Source organism: Adiantum capillus-veneris, chromosome 19 (assembly GCF_014529385.1).
Source record: "Adiantum capillus-veneris isolate H3 chromosome 19, ASM1452938v2, whole genome shotgun sequence".
Classification (NCBI taxonomy): Eukaryota; Viridiplantae; Streptophyta; class Polypodiopsida; order Polypodiales; family Pteridaceae; genus Adiantum; species Adiantum capillus-veneris.
Window position 1 is genome coordinate 87,623,691 of NC_140949.1, and position 14,574 is coordinate 87,638,264.

General features: G+C 46.4%; 1 protein-coding gene across 1 annotated transcript in view; it reads left to right on the forward strand.

The window, feature by feature from the left end:
• The window catches only part of LOC147434416 (AP-2 complex subunit alpha-2-like), a 154,571-nt gene that overhangs the window by 55,555 nt on the left and 84,442 nt on the right, over nt 1-14,574 (forward strand). Inside the window, exons 4-10 of the mRNA XM_086490885.1 lie at nt 534-596; nt 689-786; nt 869-1,076; nt 1,192-1,263; nt 1,351-1,443; nt 1,539-1,640; nt 1,729-1,826. Of these exons, the coding sequence (XP_086347011.1) occupies nt 534-596; nt 689-786; nt 869-1,076; nt 1,192-1,263; nt 1,351-1,443; nt 1,539-1,640; nt 1,729-1,826 (734 nt within the window). The remainder of the gene's footprint in view (nt 1-533; nt 597-688; nt 787-868; nt 1,077-1,191; nt 1,264-1,350; nt 1,444-1,538; nt 1,641-1,728; nt 1,827-14,574) is intronic.

Below are 14,574 nucleotides of genomic sequence, written 5' to 3' on the forward strand. Positions count from 1 at the left end.
TAACATGTGTAATCATTGAATGATGATCTAGAACCTTACAATCTTCATGTACTTTGGTGCAAGTTTTAATGTGTTATACCCATAATATTCCTCTATGAGTTCTTTCTAAATCTAAGCCTACCCTCGCTGCGACAATGTGGTTTGGTGTTTCTTTACATTCCCCAATGCAGGTTGTTTCCCAAGAGGAATGTTTATTACTGCTTTGCGAGGGTTTGCATGGAATCATGCCTGCGTCTGTTTTGATACTAGAGCTGGAGTTTATTTTGAGACTACATTTGCATAAGCAATATACTACTACTGGACAGGATTCACTAGACTGTTAACATTTCTCAATTGGATTTACTTCATTTTGCTGCTCTGCAGTACAAAATTCTGATTGGTTTTCCACACAAAATAAAGACAGCTGCTTTTTACTTTTATATGACTTTTAACTTATTGGAATTCAGACTGGAAACTATGGATGTTTCATTTTCATTTGCCTATTATATATATTGGAAGTGGCCAGTTTGACTTTCCATGTTGCTAATGTTCAGGTTGGAAATATCGGTGGTAAAGATTTTTCTGAGTCCCTTGCACCGGATGTTCAAAAACTACTGGTAGCTCCATCATTGTGTTTACAGATTATTCTCAAATGTGTTAATTATAATGCTTCTATCCCAGTAATCTTTTCTGTTGTTTGAATCCATAGTTATCCAGCTCATGCAGACCTGTTGTCAGGAAAAAAGCAGCTCTTTGTCTGCTGCGTTTATTCAGAAAAAACCCAGATGTTGTAAATGTGGATGGATGGTAAGCTGCAGGCTTTTCCATCACCACCTCCAGTTTTATAGAATTAAAGCAATGCTTTCAGTAATAGAGAAGCTTTCAACAGGTCAGACCGTATGTCTCAGTTGCTTGACGAGCGTGAATTAGGAGTCTTGACTGCAGTGATGAGCCTTCTTGTTGCATTAGTTGCCAACAACCCTGATGGTTATTGGAATTGCGTTCCAAAGTGCGTGAGAATTCTGGAACGACTCACAAGGAGTCAAGACATTCCTCAAGAGTATACCTACTATGGCATTCCATCTCCTTGGCTACAAGTTGGTTTTCTTCTACCTTGGAGCACATATTCTCATGACTGTCAACAAAATTTTATTGACGTGCTGGCTAGTTTTTTGGCATTTATTTCAATATGAATTTTCGGCTCATTATCAGGTCAAAACAATGAGAGCACTTCAATATTTTCCTACCATTGAAGATCCAAATACCCGGAGATCTCTCTTTGAGGTTGTGTAACAGCAGTTTGAAGTATACCTTGATGACAGTTGCTGGAGCTTGTGGCATCTTTGTTCTGATTACAGTCTTCCTGTTCAGGTTCTTCACCGTATTCTTATGGGAACTGATGTTGTAAAGAATGTCAACAAAAACAATGCTGCTCATGCAGTACTTTTTGAAGCTTTGGCGCTGGTAAGACCTTTAGTCTTAACTCTTTTTATTTGCTTGTGCAACTTGCTTCTTTATTTGTACATTTACGATAATTCTTGTTTGTGCCAAAAACAAAGGTCATGCATTTGGATGCTGAGAAGGAAATGATGTCACAATGTGTGGCTATTCTTGGGAAGTTCATAGCTGTTCGGGAGCCCAATATCCGGTACCTTGGCCTTGTGAGTCACAATCTTTAGTATAGCTGTGTGTAGCTTGATAGGTTTTCTCTCAGGACAGTCTTTCTAATATGCCTTTTCTCTACTCCAGGAGAACATGACCAGGATGTTACTAGTCACTGATGTTCAAGAAAGCATCAAACGACATCAGGCCCAGATTATTACATCATTAAAGGATCCTGATATAAGGTATATGCCATTGTTTAGTTAAAACGGCATCAATGCAATGCATTTGCTTGACTAGGACTGGTCATTGCTTTTGTTACTCTTTCTATACTTGTAGCAGATGTTTCAGTATCCTTAAATTGTAGTCCTTTTAAGGAGGATAGGGACAAGAGTCTTGATTGCAAATTTTTTGTAGTTGCAAAGAGGTTGTGACAACAAAGTCCGTTTCAATAATGATTGTGTGTGATTGGAGGTATGAGGAGTTCCTTGCCGTTTTACATGTGCTTATATCTTAGAAGAATTATGTGCTTATATCTTAGAAGAATTACCTTATAGGAGCTGAGTTTTTCATTGAGACCAATCGTTAGAGGCTTCGTTACTTTATGGGCCAACCAAGATTTCTGAGAAGGAGATGTGATGGGCCAATAGCTTATCACTCTTTCATTTCCAGATTATTTCAATCAAAGGCAAAAACAACAAGGGAGCAGATGCACTTTTGTGTCCAGCTTATGTGGCTGTAGGGACTTTTGCTACTTATCTATATTTGGACGCCTGAAGGATTTATCCTATTTTTGCGTATGTTTTTGAGCGTCGCATGTCTGGGTTCTCTGTTCCGGGTTGCACCTTGAAGATGGTTACCTCCTATATCATGGCAAGCGTATTGCATGCGCTTTTTAAACCTAAGATTGAGCTTGAGTCTCATGCTCCTCCATATGTGGGTCATCGTGGCGTTTCACTCTACCACCAGGCATAGATACCTTTTTCTATTGGCCTACTCTACGCAAATATCTAGACAAAAATGTTTCTGAATGTCTTACCTGCCAAAAACTGAAGTATGACTGCCCTAAGGCCTCCGGCTTGTTACATTCTCTTCCTATCCCTACTTATCTGCGACTTGCTGACCACCTCATGGGGCTGCAATGGTAGTTGGACTATCATTGAACGATTCAGCAAGCAGGCTCTTTTTGTTCTAGTTAGAAAGACTATTGAAGCAGATCGGATGGCAATGTTCTTTTTACAGTATATCTTCCGGCTACATCATCTATTGTAAGTGATTGTGATCCACATATGACGAGTCTCTTTTGGAGAGCTCTGTTCAACAACATCAACAGTACATTGAAGTTTTTTTTCTCTTTTCATCCTGAGACTGATGGACAATTTGAGAATGTCTTACACCCTACCACCACTGACATAGACACCTTCTTCTATTGGCCTACTCGACGCAAAGATGTATACAAGTATGTTTCTTACTGACAAAAAGTAAAGTATGACTGCCACAAGGCCTCGGGCTTGCTACATTCTCTTCCTACTCCTACTCGACCAAGGGAGAGCATAGCTATGGATTTTATCCTTGACTTACCGGCTGCCTCATCTGGCCGCAATGGTATTTGGAGTCTGGACTATCATGGACTGATCAAGCAAGCATGCTCATTTTGTTCCAGTTAGAAAGACTATCGAAGCAGATCGGATGGCGATGCTCTTTGTACATTACACCTTATGGCTACATCATCTATGGTAAGTGATCGTGCTCCACGCATGATGAGTCTCTTTTAGAGAGCTCTAGCCTCTATTGGACAACATTTAACACCACATTGGGGTTTTCATCGTCACAGTGATGGGCAATCCGGGAATGCCCACTGTATCTTGCTTGATCTTCTGAAGGCTTACGTTGCGGATCACAAAGGAAAAGTACTTACCATTGAAAGAGTTTGCCTACAACAATGCTACCCATTCTTCTCCGGACAACGCTCCCTTTGAGGTCATTCAAGGGACCGGCAAAGTTTCACCTATCTTATAAAGGACAAAATCTTTGAGACTGATAAATTTGTTCAAGACTTGGAACAACGTATGCAAAGGTTAAAGAGGCTTCGCAAAAGTCTCAAAAAGAAACAAAAGCGAGCTACTGACAATTATCGATAATGTGTTGATATCAAAGTTGGTGATTGGGTTTTACTTTGCTTCAAAAAAGGCAACGTTACGCAAAATGAAAAGAGAAATGTAACAGGCTTGGACACTCTTAAGCGAGAAATTTAAAGCAACAAACGTGAGAAATTGTACAACAGAACTTGAAAAAAATTAAATTAAAATAACTAAATAAATAATTAAAAATAAGTAAATATATTTATTTATTTAGAGAGAAATGAAATGAAATATTAACGTCTTCAAAAGGCCAAAATGACCTATGACCAAAAGGTTACATGTGGTGAATCTAATACCAGGTCTGGGTACAAAAAGTACAAAGAGCTGAAAAGAAAATAGTGGGTAGGGATGGGGTGAAAGCTAATACAAGGGGAATACAAAGGGGTGAGCTGATACAATGGAGCTCTTTGATAGTCGAGGCATCATATACATATACATATACATCAGTATCTAAAAGGCTATAGAGATTCTATGTCCTCCAAGGTAGGCACTCTACCGGGACGGCTACTATGTCGCGCCAGTATGGTATGGATCCTCTTATCGCAACAATGTAGTTTTGTTCCACGAAACAATGTGGTTTTGTTCCCAGATGCAATGGCTCGAAAGTTTGGTGCCCCTTTCTTTCTTTGTTACTTCGCAAAGGTACAAGGTCTGGGCCTTTGCTCTACTTCCATTGCAATTGGAATGAGAGAGAGAGAGAGAGAGAGAGAGAGAGAGAGAGAGAGAGAGAGAGAGAGAGAGAGAGAGAGAGAGAGGGCTCTCCATACATATTTAAAGGCCCTTGGTGTCACAAAGTGATGACGTGGCATGTTCGATTGGGACAGAGGGAGGTCCAACCTCCGGTGAAAGATGCAGATAAAGTCTTACCAACTTACAGAGCCTAGTTGAGAGGCCTAAATTAAAGAACTTGAAGCTCAAAGTTGTACCAACTTATGGTCCCCTAGCTGAGGGGGCTAAAACCCTAAAGACGAGAAGCTTGCATTCTGAAAGAGGGTTCCGTTCATAGTTACCCGGAACGCGGAACGGGAACGGCAACGGGATCCCCGCGGAACGGGGGAACGGCTAGGGGTCCTGAACGGGAACGTCGTGGAACGGGAGGTATAAAAAACACCCAAATAGTGCAATTTTTAGCTCCTTGTGTTTAAATACAAGGAGTATTAGAGTGCTTTGACTCTAATACTCACAAAAAACTCGTTTTGAAGACCATTCAACCTTGCTATGACTAGATGATGAGAGAGAGAGAGAGAGAGAGAGAGAGAGAGAGAGAGAGAGAGAGAGAGAGAGAGAGAGAGATGGAGAGGGAGAGATTTGAGAGAGTGGGAGGGAGAGGAAGAGGTTTTGAAGGCTTGAAGCCTTGAGCCTTGAGAGAGTGAGTCTTGAGAGGGAGAGATCTTGAGAGTGAGAGGGAGAGAGCTTGAGCCTTGAGGATTAGCTTGTGAAGAGAAAGGGGGAGGGGGGTGCATTTTATGAGTCCTTGAGGCCTTGCACACTTTCAAAAGAAGCCCAAACATTTACTTCAATTTTTTCAATTTTTGCCAAATTTGTTTGTAGCCGTTGGCCGTTCCAGGGGCATTCCGGAACGGTCCGGGGGCGTTTCGGAACGTTCCGGAACGGCCGTTCCGGTTTGCATTGGCCACCCGGAACGTCAGACATTCCGGGACGTTCCGGAACGTTCGGGAAGGGAATTGCCCCCCGGAACGCCGGAACGGGGGCTAGGGGGCGTTCCCCGGTAACTATGGTTCCGTTAATCACGTTGACATGCTGACGTGGCAGATCGTACGAATGCTGACGTGGCAAGCTGTACGGATTTCCGTGATTCACGCTGGCGGTTTTTGGGGGCAGACGCTTTTGATACAATGCTTTTGGGGCTTTGCTTTTGAGCATCCCTTGTAAGAATAAAAGAGCCCGTGGGGCCTCAATCTGCATAGCATCTGGACATAGAGTCTGAGAGCAGAGGTCCCTCGGGAGTTGTACTTTGCAATGATTAATGGTTAAGAAATAGCAAGGCGCCAGTCTTTGGGGCCAATGTATCTGGGCACGGAACTCTGCCGTGTTGTGTTGACTCTCTCTCTCTCTCTCTCTCTATATATATATATATATATTAAAGATCAGTGATTTTGAAGTTTTTGTTCGTGTGTTGCTATTGATTTCTCGCTTGGAGTGTTCAAGCCTGTTATAGTGGTATCAGAGCACATAAAGATTCTTTTTCTAAAGAGGATCCGATCCCTTTTGCAACACACAGATTCTCGAGGAAAACATGATAGAATAGTCGAGATTTTATCTGCATGTGAAAGAGTCTTCGTGTCCCGACCCCGAATTATTAGCCACTCCCACCCTTCGTACATCGTGCATCGGGCAGGAGGTTGTCTTCATCGCTCTGTCTTTAAGACATAAGCCACAAAGAACCCAAGAGTACACATGGGTTTTCGTGGAGAATCTAACAGAGATAACACCTCTCCGTGGGTAGGCAAAGAAAAGTTGAAATCCGGCATGGGCATTGAAGAGAATCGGGCAAATTTACGATAGGGAAATTTGCGAGATTGGAGTCCAAGCGTCAATTGTAGGTATCCACCTCAATAGGGGCCAGGAGCCCATAGGCCCTCAGTCTCTCCTTATGAACTAAGCTCAGCCTTGTATACTGCTCCATAGAGTTTGGCCATTGTATGGCCGATCATGATGTATAGTTCCTTGGGTCGAGGGTGTCTCTAGATTTGTGGATTGGCACAATGGCGTGCCGAGTCCACTCCTCTGGGAAGCCCTCCCCTATAACCGGGTTGAATACATGTGGAATCAACGGGGCTATAGTGGCTGTTGCGTAAATGAGGTGCTCACTTTGTAATCCAGCATGATCTGAAGACAGGCGATCATATAGACAGTGGATGGCCTTCTTGATCATCTCTACTGTGAAGAAGGAACAGCTCGTGGGTCGAGGGACGGGTGGCCTTGGAATCGGAGGGTGGTCCGGCACCTCATAAAGTCTCTCTGCATATTATGCCATACTTGTGGATCCTCAATAATTGTAGTCGGTTGTGGCTCTTGAAGGGTGCGCCACACTGTGGCACTGTCCGGGCTCATAAATAAGCGGTATAGCTCTAGTTCCTGTGCCTCCTCGAAAACTCACCGCTTTGGGCATGTGTCTTCATTTGGCATCTAGCCTCTCGGTCACTGATCTCGCCAAGGGCCCGCTACGCATGCAACCGGCGATAGAGGTGTCTGGAGTCTGCACTCATCATCATACTAACGGTTTTGTGGCATAGTCACAGAGAGAGAGAGAGAGAGAGAGAGAGAGAGAGAGAGAGAGAGAGAGAGAGAGAGAGAGAGAGAGAGAGAGAGAGAGAGAGAGAGAGAGAGAGAGAGAGAGAGGAGAGAGAGAGAGAGAGAGAGAGAGAGAGAGAGAGAGAGAGAGAGAGAGAGAGAGAGAGAGAGAGAGAGAGAGAGAGAGAGAGAGAGAGAGAGAGAGAGAGAGAGAGATGAAATGTTATACTAACGTCTTCAAAAGGCCAAAGTGACCTATGAGACCAGAAAGTTACAATGCGGTGTATCTGATACAAAGTCAGATTAAGAAAATAAATTAAACTAGGATAACAAAATATAAATACTGCGGGATCCTAAACTAAGCAGTACAATGTGAAGACAATATGGGAGGGGAGTAGAGATCCATCTTCATTTGCACTCTGGATGACGAAAGAGTATGGCTTGAATCCTTTGCTGTAGCCTCCTTCGAAACCGTGTAGCTCCTCTTCTCCATCGGGGTCGTCTAGATCTCCCTAGCTCCAATGCTCGGTCTATGAGAATGCCAGTAGTGCGGGTAGACCTCTCCACCGTTGGCTGCTCCTCTATCTGTTGAGAGAGAGAGAGAGAGAGAGAGAGAGAGAGAGAGAGAGAGAGAGAGAGAGAGAGAGAGAGAGAGAGAGAGAGAGAGAGAGAGAGAGAGAGAGAGAGAGAGAGAGAGAGAGAGAGAGAGAGAGAGAGAGAGAGAGATGAGATGAGATGAAATGAAATGAAATGTTATCTTAATGTCTTCAAAAGGCCATAGTGACCGATGAGACCAGAAAGTTACAAGGTGGTGGATTTGATACAAAGTCAGAGTAACAAAATAACATAAAAACAGTACAAAACAAAGATATATACTATGGGATCCTAGATTGGTCGATGTGAACTAAGCGAAAAACTAAGCAAAAATGGGCGGCTTGTTGGGATAGCTAAATCACAAGAGATCTAGCATCGATCGTTGGCGAATCTCATCAATTTCCTCCATGGTTAGTAGTCTGACCGGGCGTCGTGCATGCCTGTCCAGCGTGCTCCGAATCTTCTGACGTAGCCTCCATCGATGCTGTGTAGTCCTCCGCAGTCTTGGGCGCCTGGATTTCCCCAGTTCAATCGCTCGGTCGATCAGTGTGCCTCTGGTGTGAGACGAGGGGGAGCTCTGCTATGGGAGTGGCTCTTGCGGCTGTCCCGTGTCTGCTCTGAAGAAGTCTGTGATCCGTCTTTGGGACGGGCTAGCCTCGCCATTCATCAGGCTATCTTTGTGTCTGCGCAGCTCGAGCAAGAACAAGCCCAGGCATCTCTGATCATCGTGTCCCATGACTCTTGAGAGTGGTCCAAAACCCTCTCTGAACAAGCAATGGAAGCGGCCTCGTATCTCGTAGTAGACGGGGCAGCGGCATGTATAATGCAACTCTGTCTCAGGTTCCATGTCACACAAGGCGCATGTCCTGGCCTTTGCTAGTACTCCGCTGTATCTCCTAGTCTCAATCCGCAGCTGGTGAGAAGATGTGCGTAACTGGCCAATAGCACATCGTATCCCATGAGACAAGTGGGTATCCATGTATTTGGGTCTCATCACAAAACCATCTTCCCTAAGCTGGAGAAGGTGGTCTCTGTAGAAAGCCATCTTCGTGCCCAATTCCTGTGCTGGTTGTATCCATGTCCTCCTGGTGTCTAGTTGGGTCAGGTCTTCGCGGATGAGCTTGGTGATCTCTGACTGTGTAAGAGTGAGAGATGGTGCATCCAATGACTACTGGAATGGTGGCAGCCTGTCTATGCTGAACCCATGCGCCTGAAACCATGATGTCATCTCCCCATACCAGCATGTTGTATCTCCTTGTATGGCTAACTGTCGAGAGGACTCAAGTGCTATGCGAGCATATCCGTCTCTAGGAAGTTCCCATGTGCGGTTTATGAAGGAGACTGATCTGGTGAGCGCCTCCACTACTAGTGGGGGGGCCGCTAGCTCTGCTCGGATAATGGCCCGTGGTACTGATGCCTTGGCTCTAATGAGCCGCGAGATCATAGAGACGAGAGGTTTCTCCATGTTCCCCCATCCGTCTGTGCGACCCGGCCTCCCGCGGTGATCCAATGAAGGTCCCCATATCTCAGCTCCATAGAGCAAAGTTGAAGCCGCCAAAGTGTCAAAGAGCCAGAGCTTCGTTCGGTGATCCTAAAACTGAACCTGCGAACACATCTTCTCCAATCTACCCAATGCTGCGTGGGCTCTAGTCAGTCTGGTCTCTGCTGCTCTTCTGAGTGAGAATGCAGGTCCGCTAAAAACCACTCCAAGGTAAGTGTAAGCATCTGTGTATTCCACAGTCTCCTGGCCGTATGTGAATGTAGGTGCTGACCTCCTGATCCACTGTGGGGTGGTATTAAACACCATAACCTTGGTTTTACCAAGGTTGATAGACAAAGCACTTTCGTGGGCAAACGTATGCAAAGCATCCAATTGACGCTGCATTCCCTCTGGGGATTCGGAGATCAACATTATATCATCAGCATATAACAAAAGTGGAATCCATGTCCCTGCCAACTGTGCACCTTTATCCCCATCGTTGTCAATGTAGTCAGAAACCTTATCCACATACATACCGAAAAGAGTAGGAGAGAGCTGGCAGCCCTGCTTCACCACAATAGTGGAGTGAACCGGTGTAGAAAGTCCCTCCGCGGTGCGTACATGCCCCACTACTGATTTGGACAATGGCATGATCCCCCAAATGAGCTCTGTGGGTACTCCCATTTCCTGTAATCTGCGCATCAATCTAGCTCTGGGTACTGTGTCAAAAGCTTTGCGGAAGTCCACAAAGCTACAATAGATCCGTCTCCCATGAGATCTGCCTTCCTCGATGATGGCCCTGAGTGTCAAGATATGGTCAAGAGTAGAGAAGCCTCTCCTGAACCCTGCCTGCCCAGTTGCACGCATTCCTTCCCTCTCTGCCCATCTACTCAGTTGTTGCTCAAGAATGGATGCATACAACCGTGCTAGTGTGTGCCCAATCATAATAGTGCGATAGTTCCCAGGCTCCATGGGGTCTCCTGACTTGAAGATAGGTACGATCGTAGATAGGCTCCAAGTGTCCGGTAGGCCCTCACACATGGCACGGTTAAACATAACTGCTAGAAGCTCTGCTAGTAGGTCTTTGGCATGCATGAAATGCTCAGCGACTAAGCCATCATGATCATATGCTCTCCCAGTCCTCATCCTGTCAATAGCTTTCTTCACCATCTCAGCGGTGAAAAAAACACATGTGTGTGGGCATGGATCGGGGGGGTTGGGGAAGGGTGGCTGTCCAGGTACCGTGTACAAAGATGATGCGTACTGACCCCAGGTCTTTGTGGAGGAAATAGCAGTGGGGGGGAGACTGCTCATGAAAGAGCCGCCACGCCTCACGCGAGTCCTGACTCAAGAATAGCTGATATAGATCCTGCTCGAGTCGAGCCAAAAAAGCCCTCTTCTTCCGCCGCACCAGGCGTCGGAAGTCAATCTGTGACTGTCTGTGAGTGACGTCCCCCAAAAGCACCTCCCTCTAAAGTCTGGCTCTAGTTTGGCGGCACTCCTCATTGTACCAGCTGTTCTGAGGCATGCTCCCTGATCGGCTTCTCTGCTCAGGCTGGGTGTGTGGGTATGCTTCTGCTGCTGCATCATGTAATGTCTGTGTCAGTATAGTAGTTAGCTCCTCCAGAGGTCGCCCCGGGTCCTCAGTGCATAGGCGTCTATAGATCCCGTCCATGTATACAGAACCTGTCTCCCGTGTGAATGTGTAGCGAGTAGGGCTGCTACCCGTGGCCTGTGTGCTACATTGAAGTGGAAGGAGATGGTCATCGACACCAGAGCATGATCCACTGCCACCCCGACCGGTCTGGGCCCAACTGTGAGATCCTGGATACTCGAGATGAGATTCGGCTGTGCCATGACATAGTCCACTGTGCTGGCTCCATGTCTGTGTGGGAAGCATGTAAAACCTCCCGCAGCAGGAAATCTCTGTAGGTCGTTCAAGATGGCCAATCCATGTGCGGTGCCCATGTCTATCAGGTGTCGCCCATACTCAGTATATTCCACATCGTGTGATAGTCTGGACAGGCCGGTCTCTACAACATCTAGTTCTCTTAGCATCTTCTCTGAAGTATCATAAAACACTGCCTGGTGATGGGCAGTCCTAGCATTGAAGTCCCCTAGGATGATAATGTCACCATCCCTAGAGAACTCCCATATGTCATCATCCAAAATAGAGAAAGGGGACTGTCCTCTGGGTGATGCATAAACTGATGTACTCGGGGGAAAGTAGCAAATAGCTAGGTAGAGATATCTGCCTGTCTCTGCTTTCAATCTCACCCACATGTACCTAGCTTGCTCATCCCTGCGGGCTATATGTATCAGTGGCTGCAGATCCTCTCTAAATAACACTGCCACTCCCCCCGAGCCCCGCCCTCTGTGCTCCGAGCGTGTCTCCTGTCTGTAAGCTGTCTCCCACCTGTATCCACTGATGTGAGGCATGGATTGCCCAGGGGCCTAGTGTGTCTCAGAGTAAAAGATGATGTCTCTTCGAGTAAAGCTATCCTCAAAAGCACCCACATCAAGACGCATAGATCCATTACAGTTCCAGGCAGCCACTTTGAGTGTGGTCCCATAAGTCTCGCACCGTCATGTGCAGCGTCGCTCTAGTATTACCACTTTTCCATCTTGGTAAAAGGCAATCTTGCCTTTTCCCCTTGCCGCTCTAATCTCCGGCATTACTTCCTGCATATGAGCAATCTGCGAGAGGGTGAGATCATCCCCGAGAAAGATGCCAGTCTCTTTAAGAGTTGGTCTTTTCTTCAAGAAGGACTTCTTCGCTTCCATGGAGGGAAAACAGAGGATGAGTGCTCTTTCTTTTGAGGTTTCTCCACTGCTTCCATTTTTCTTTATGTTGCCCACTCTCCATGCCCTTGTGTGCGTCAGCTCATGAACCCCCATCAAGGCTGTGAGTTCTTTTACTTCTTCGTCCACATTGCCTTTGTCTTTAAGACCACAAAGTCTCACATGTAAAGCGCGCACCCGTCTTCTTTGCTCCTCCTCTAGTGTGTGATTAATGATAGTGGGTGTGGACGTGGGCGTTATCTCCTTGCCTTTTCCTTTCTTGGCCACCTTGATCCATTTCTCGGCTTCATCCGCCTTCTGTTGAGTTTTGGTAAGAACATCCACCCAAGAGGTCGTCATTTCTTTGTGTTGCTCTTCTCCCTCTTTGATGGCCCGTACTTGCTCCTTGATCGTGTTGATTTCTTTGATTATTGAGGGTTGCAATTCGCCCTCTTCCAGTGTGTTTCTTGATCGTGCTTCGGCGAGATCTTTCTTGAGTGACGCAATCTCTTCCTCTTGAGTTGTCACTCGGTCTTCCAGCGTACTTATCTTGCTCTCTTGGATCAACACGCGTCCTTTGAGCATGTTTATTGTGCCCAAGAGATTGCGGTTCATCTTGGTAATGATCTCCGTCATTTCCTCTTTGCACTTTTGAATGGCATCCTCTAGGGGGTCGGCTTTATCGTCCAGCTTCCTCATACTGGATCGCCGTCCGCAAAGGAGTCACTAAACGTACGTGTGCACCCACACTAGCAGCGGGCGCGGTAGCTGGGCGAGTGGGGGAGCGTGAGGCGGTATGGCAACGGAGGGGCAGCGATAGAGTACGTACGAGAAAGAGAGAGAGAGAGGGGGAGGGGGGGCGGGGGGGGGGGAGCAATGTTAGAGAACCGGGTATAGTGTATTTTAACCGGCTGAAATTGCAAAATCCCGGCTAGATTTTGAGCTTGCCTTTAAGAAAACCGGACAAGTTTTAGTGTAATTACCGGCAAAAGCTTCAAATTTTAACCTAAAAACCTGAAAGCTTTCAAGCTTGCCCTTATTTTCTTCGAATAGGAAGAATGTTTTTTTTTTTTTGGGGGTATTTTTCTAGCCTTGGGGGAGGGTGGTCCAGCGCATAGAGAGAGAGAAAAGGGGGGGGGGGGGGGGGGGGGGACCAACGTGTAGAGAGAGAGAAAGGGACAGTGATCGCGTAGAGAGAAAGGGGGGGGGGGGGGGGGGGGGGGGGGACAGTGATGGCACAGAGAGAGAGAGAGCGGGAGCGGGAGCACAGCAGGGCGCGAGGTTGCGGGAGCAGGGCAGGGCAGGGCGCGGGGCGGGTGGGGGGGGGGGCAGGGGAAGTGCGCGCGAGCAGGTGCGGGGGTGCAGGGCAGGGTGCGAGCAGGTGCACAGAGAGAGAGAGAGAGAGAGAGAGAGAGAGAGAGAGAGAGAGAGAGAGAGAGAGAGAGAGAGAGAGAGAGAGATATGAAATGTTATATTAACGTCTTCAAAAGGCCAAAATGACCTATGAGAACTATCTAATACAAAATAGTGAATCTGATACCATGTCTGGGTACAAAAGGACTAGAAAAAAAATACTACTACTACTACTAGAATCCATCCTCATCTGCACTTTGGATGTCGAGAGAGTATGGCTCCAATCCTCTGCTGTAGTCTCCGTCGATGCTGTGTAGCCCCTCTCCTCAATCTGGGCCGTTTGGATGTCCGTAGCTTCAGTGCTCTGTCCATGAGAGTGCCGGTAGTTGTCACAAGACGGGCACCACGTGCCAATAGAAAAGAACAAGCTGAACAGACATTTAGCACTTCAAGAACAACTGAACTGAGAGAGAGAGACGACACGCGACACGGAGTGGCGGAATTCCACCCTAGAGAGTATTGGCCCCAAACCTTGGCGCCCCTTTCGGTATTTCTTTATATTGCATCAACACAGTACAAGCCGGTACTCTAGACTCTGCACTTTCTCCAGGAAGCATGCCCTTAGAATGAGCCCATGGCCTCATATTGAAAGGCCCTAGGCCCCAAAAGCAGTTTACATGGAAAACCTTTAAACTCAAAAGCTTCTGGTCCAAAAGCAATGCCAAAAAGCTGCCAGCGTAAATCATGGAATTCCGTACAATTGCCACGTCAGCATTGCCAGCTCGTTTTGCGGAAATTTGCCACGTAAGCAATGTCAACGCAAATTGCGGAGATTCGTATAGTTCTGCCACGTCATCAGCTAGTTGAGCAAGCCTTTGTGTATGTGTGTGGGTCCTGCTTTATTTTTAATTCCTTTATGTCACTGGGGTTGTCACGTTCACATCTAACCCTATGTGTACGTGGACAAGCTACGTCATGACAAGTGTTCAATTCAGTTCAGTTCAGTTAGCTTAGGAAGTGTTCTGGCACTTTTGTGAGTCTGTTCGTAGACCGTGCATGTCCAGGCACTTAGAGTAGATGCATATCCTTTGGTTGCACATAGCATGATCATCAACAGTACCATTAGAATTCATCAAGAGCATTTTACAGTACAGAAAACCTATTTTCCCTATTTTAGCCATTTTTCACTTATTATTGTTAAGTGACTCTTGTTGGGAAACTGGGTAGGGCAATTTGACAAGCAAGTATATAAGAAAACCCAACGCTAGCACTTTCTGGTAGAAGAGGCAGTAGGAACCTTGTGTTCAAGAGTGCACCTTCTTGGCAAGACCCCCCGGGCCGTCAACCTAGTGTTTTCAGCCAATAGAACCAGTGTCTTTCTCAAGTGCA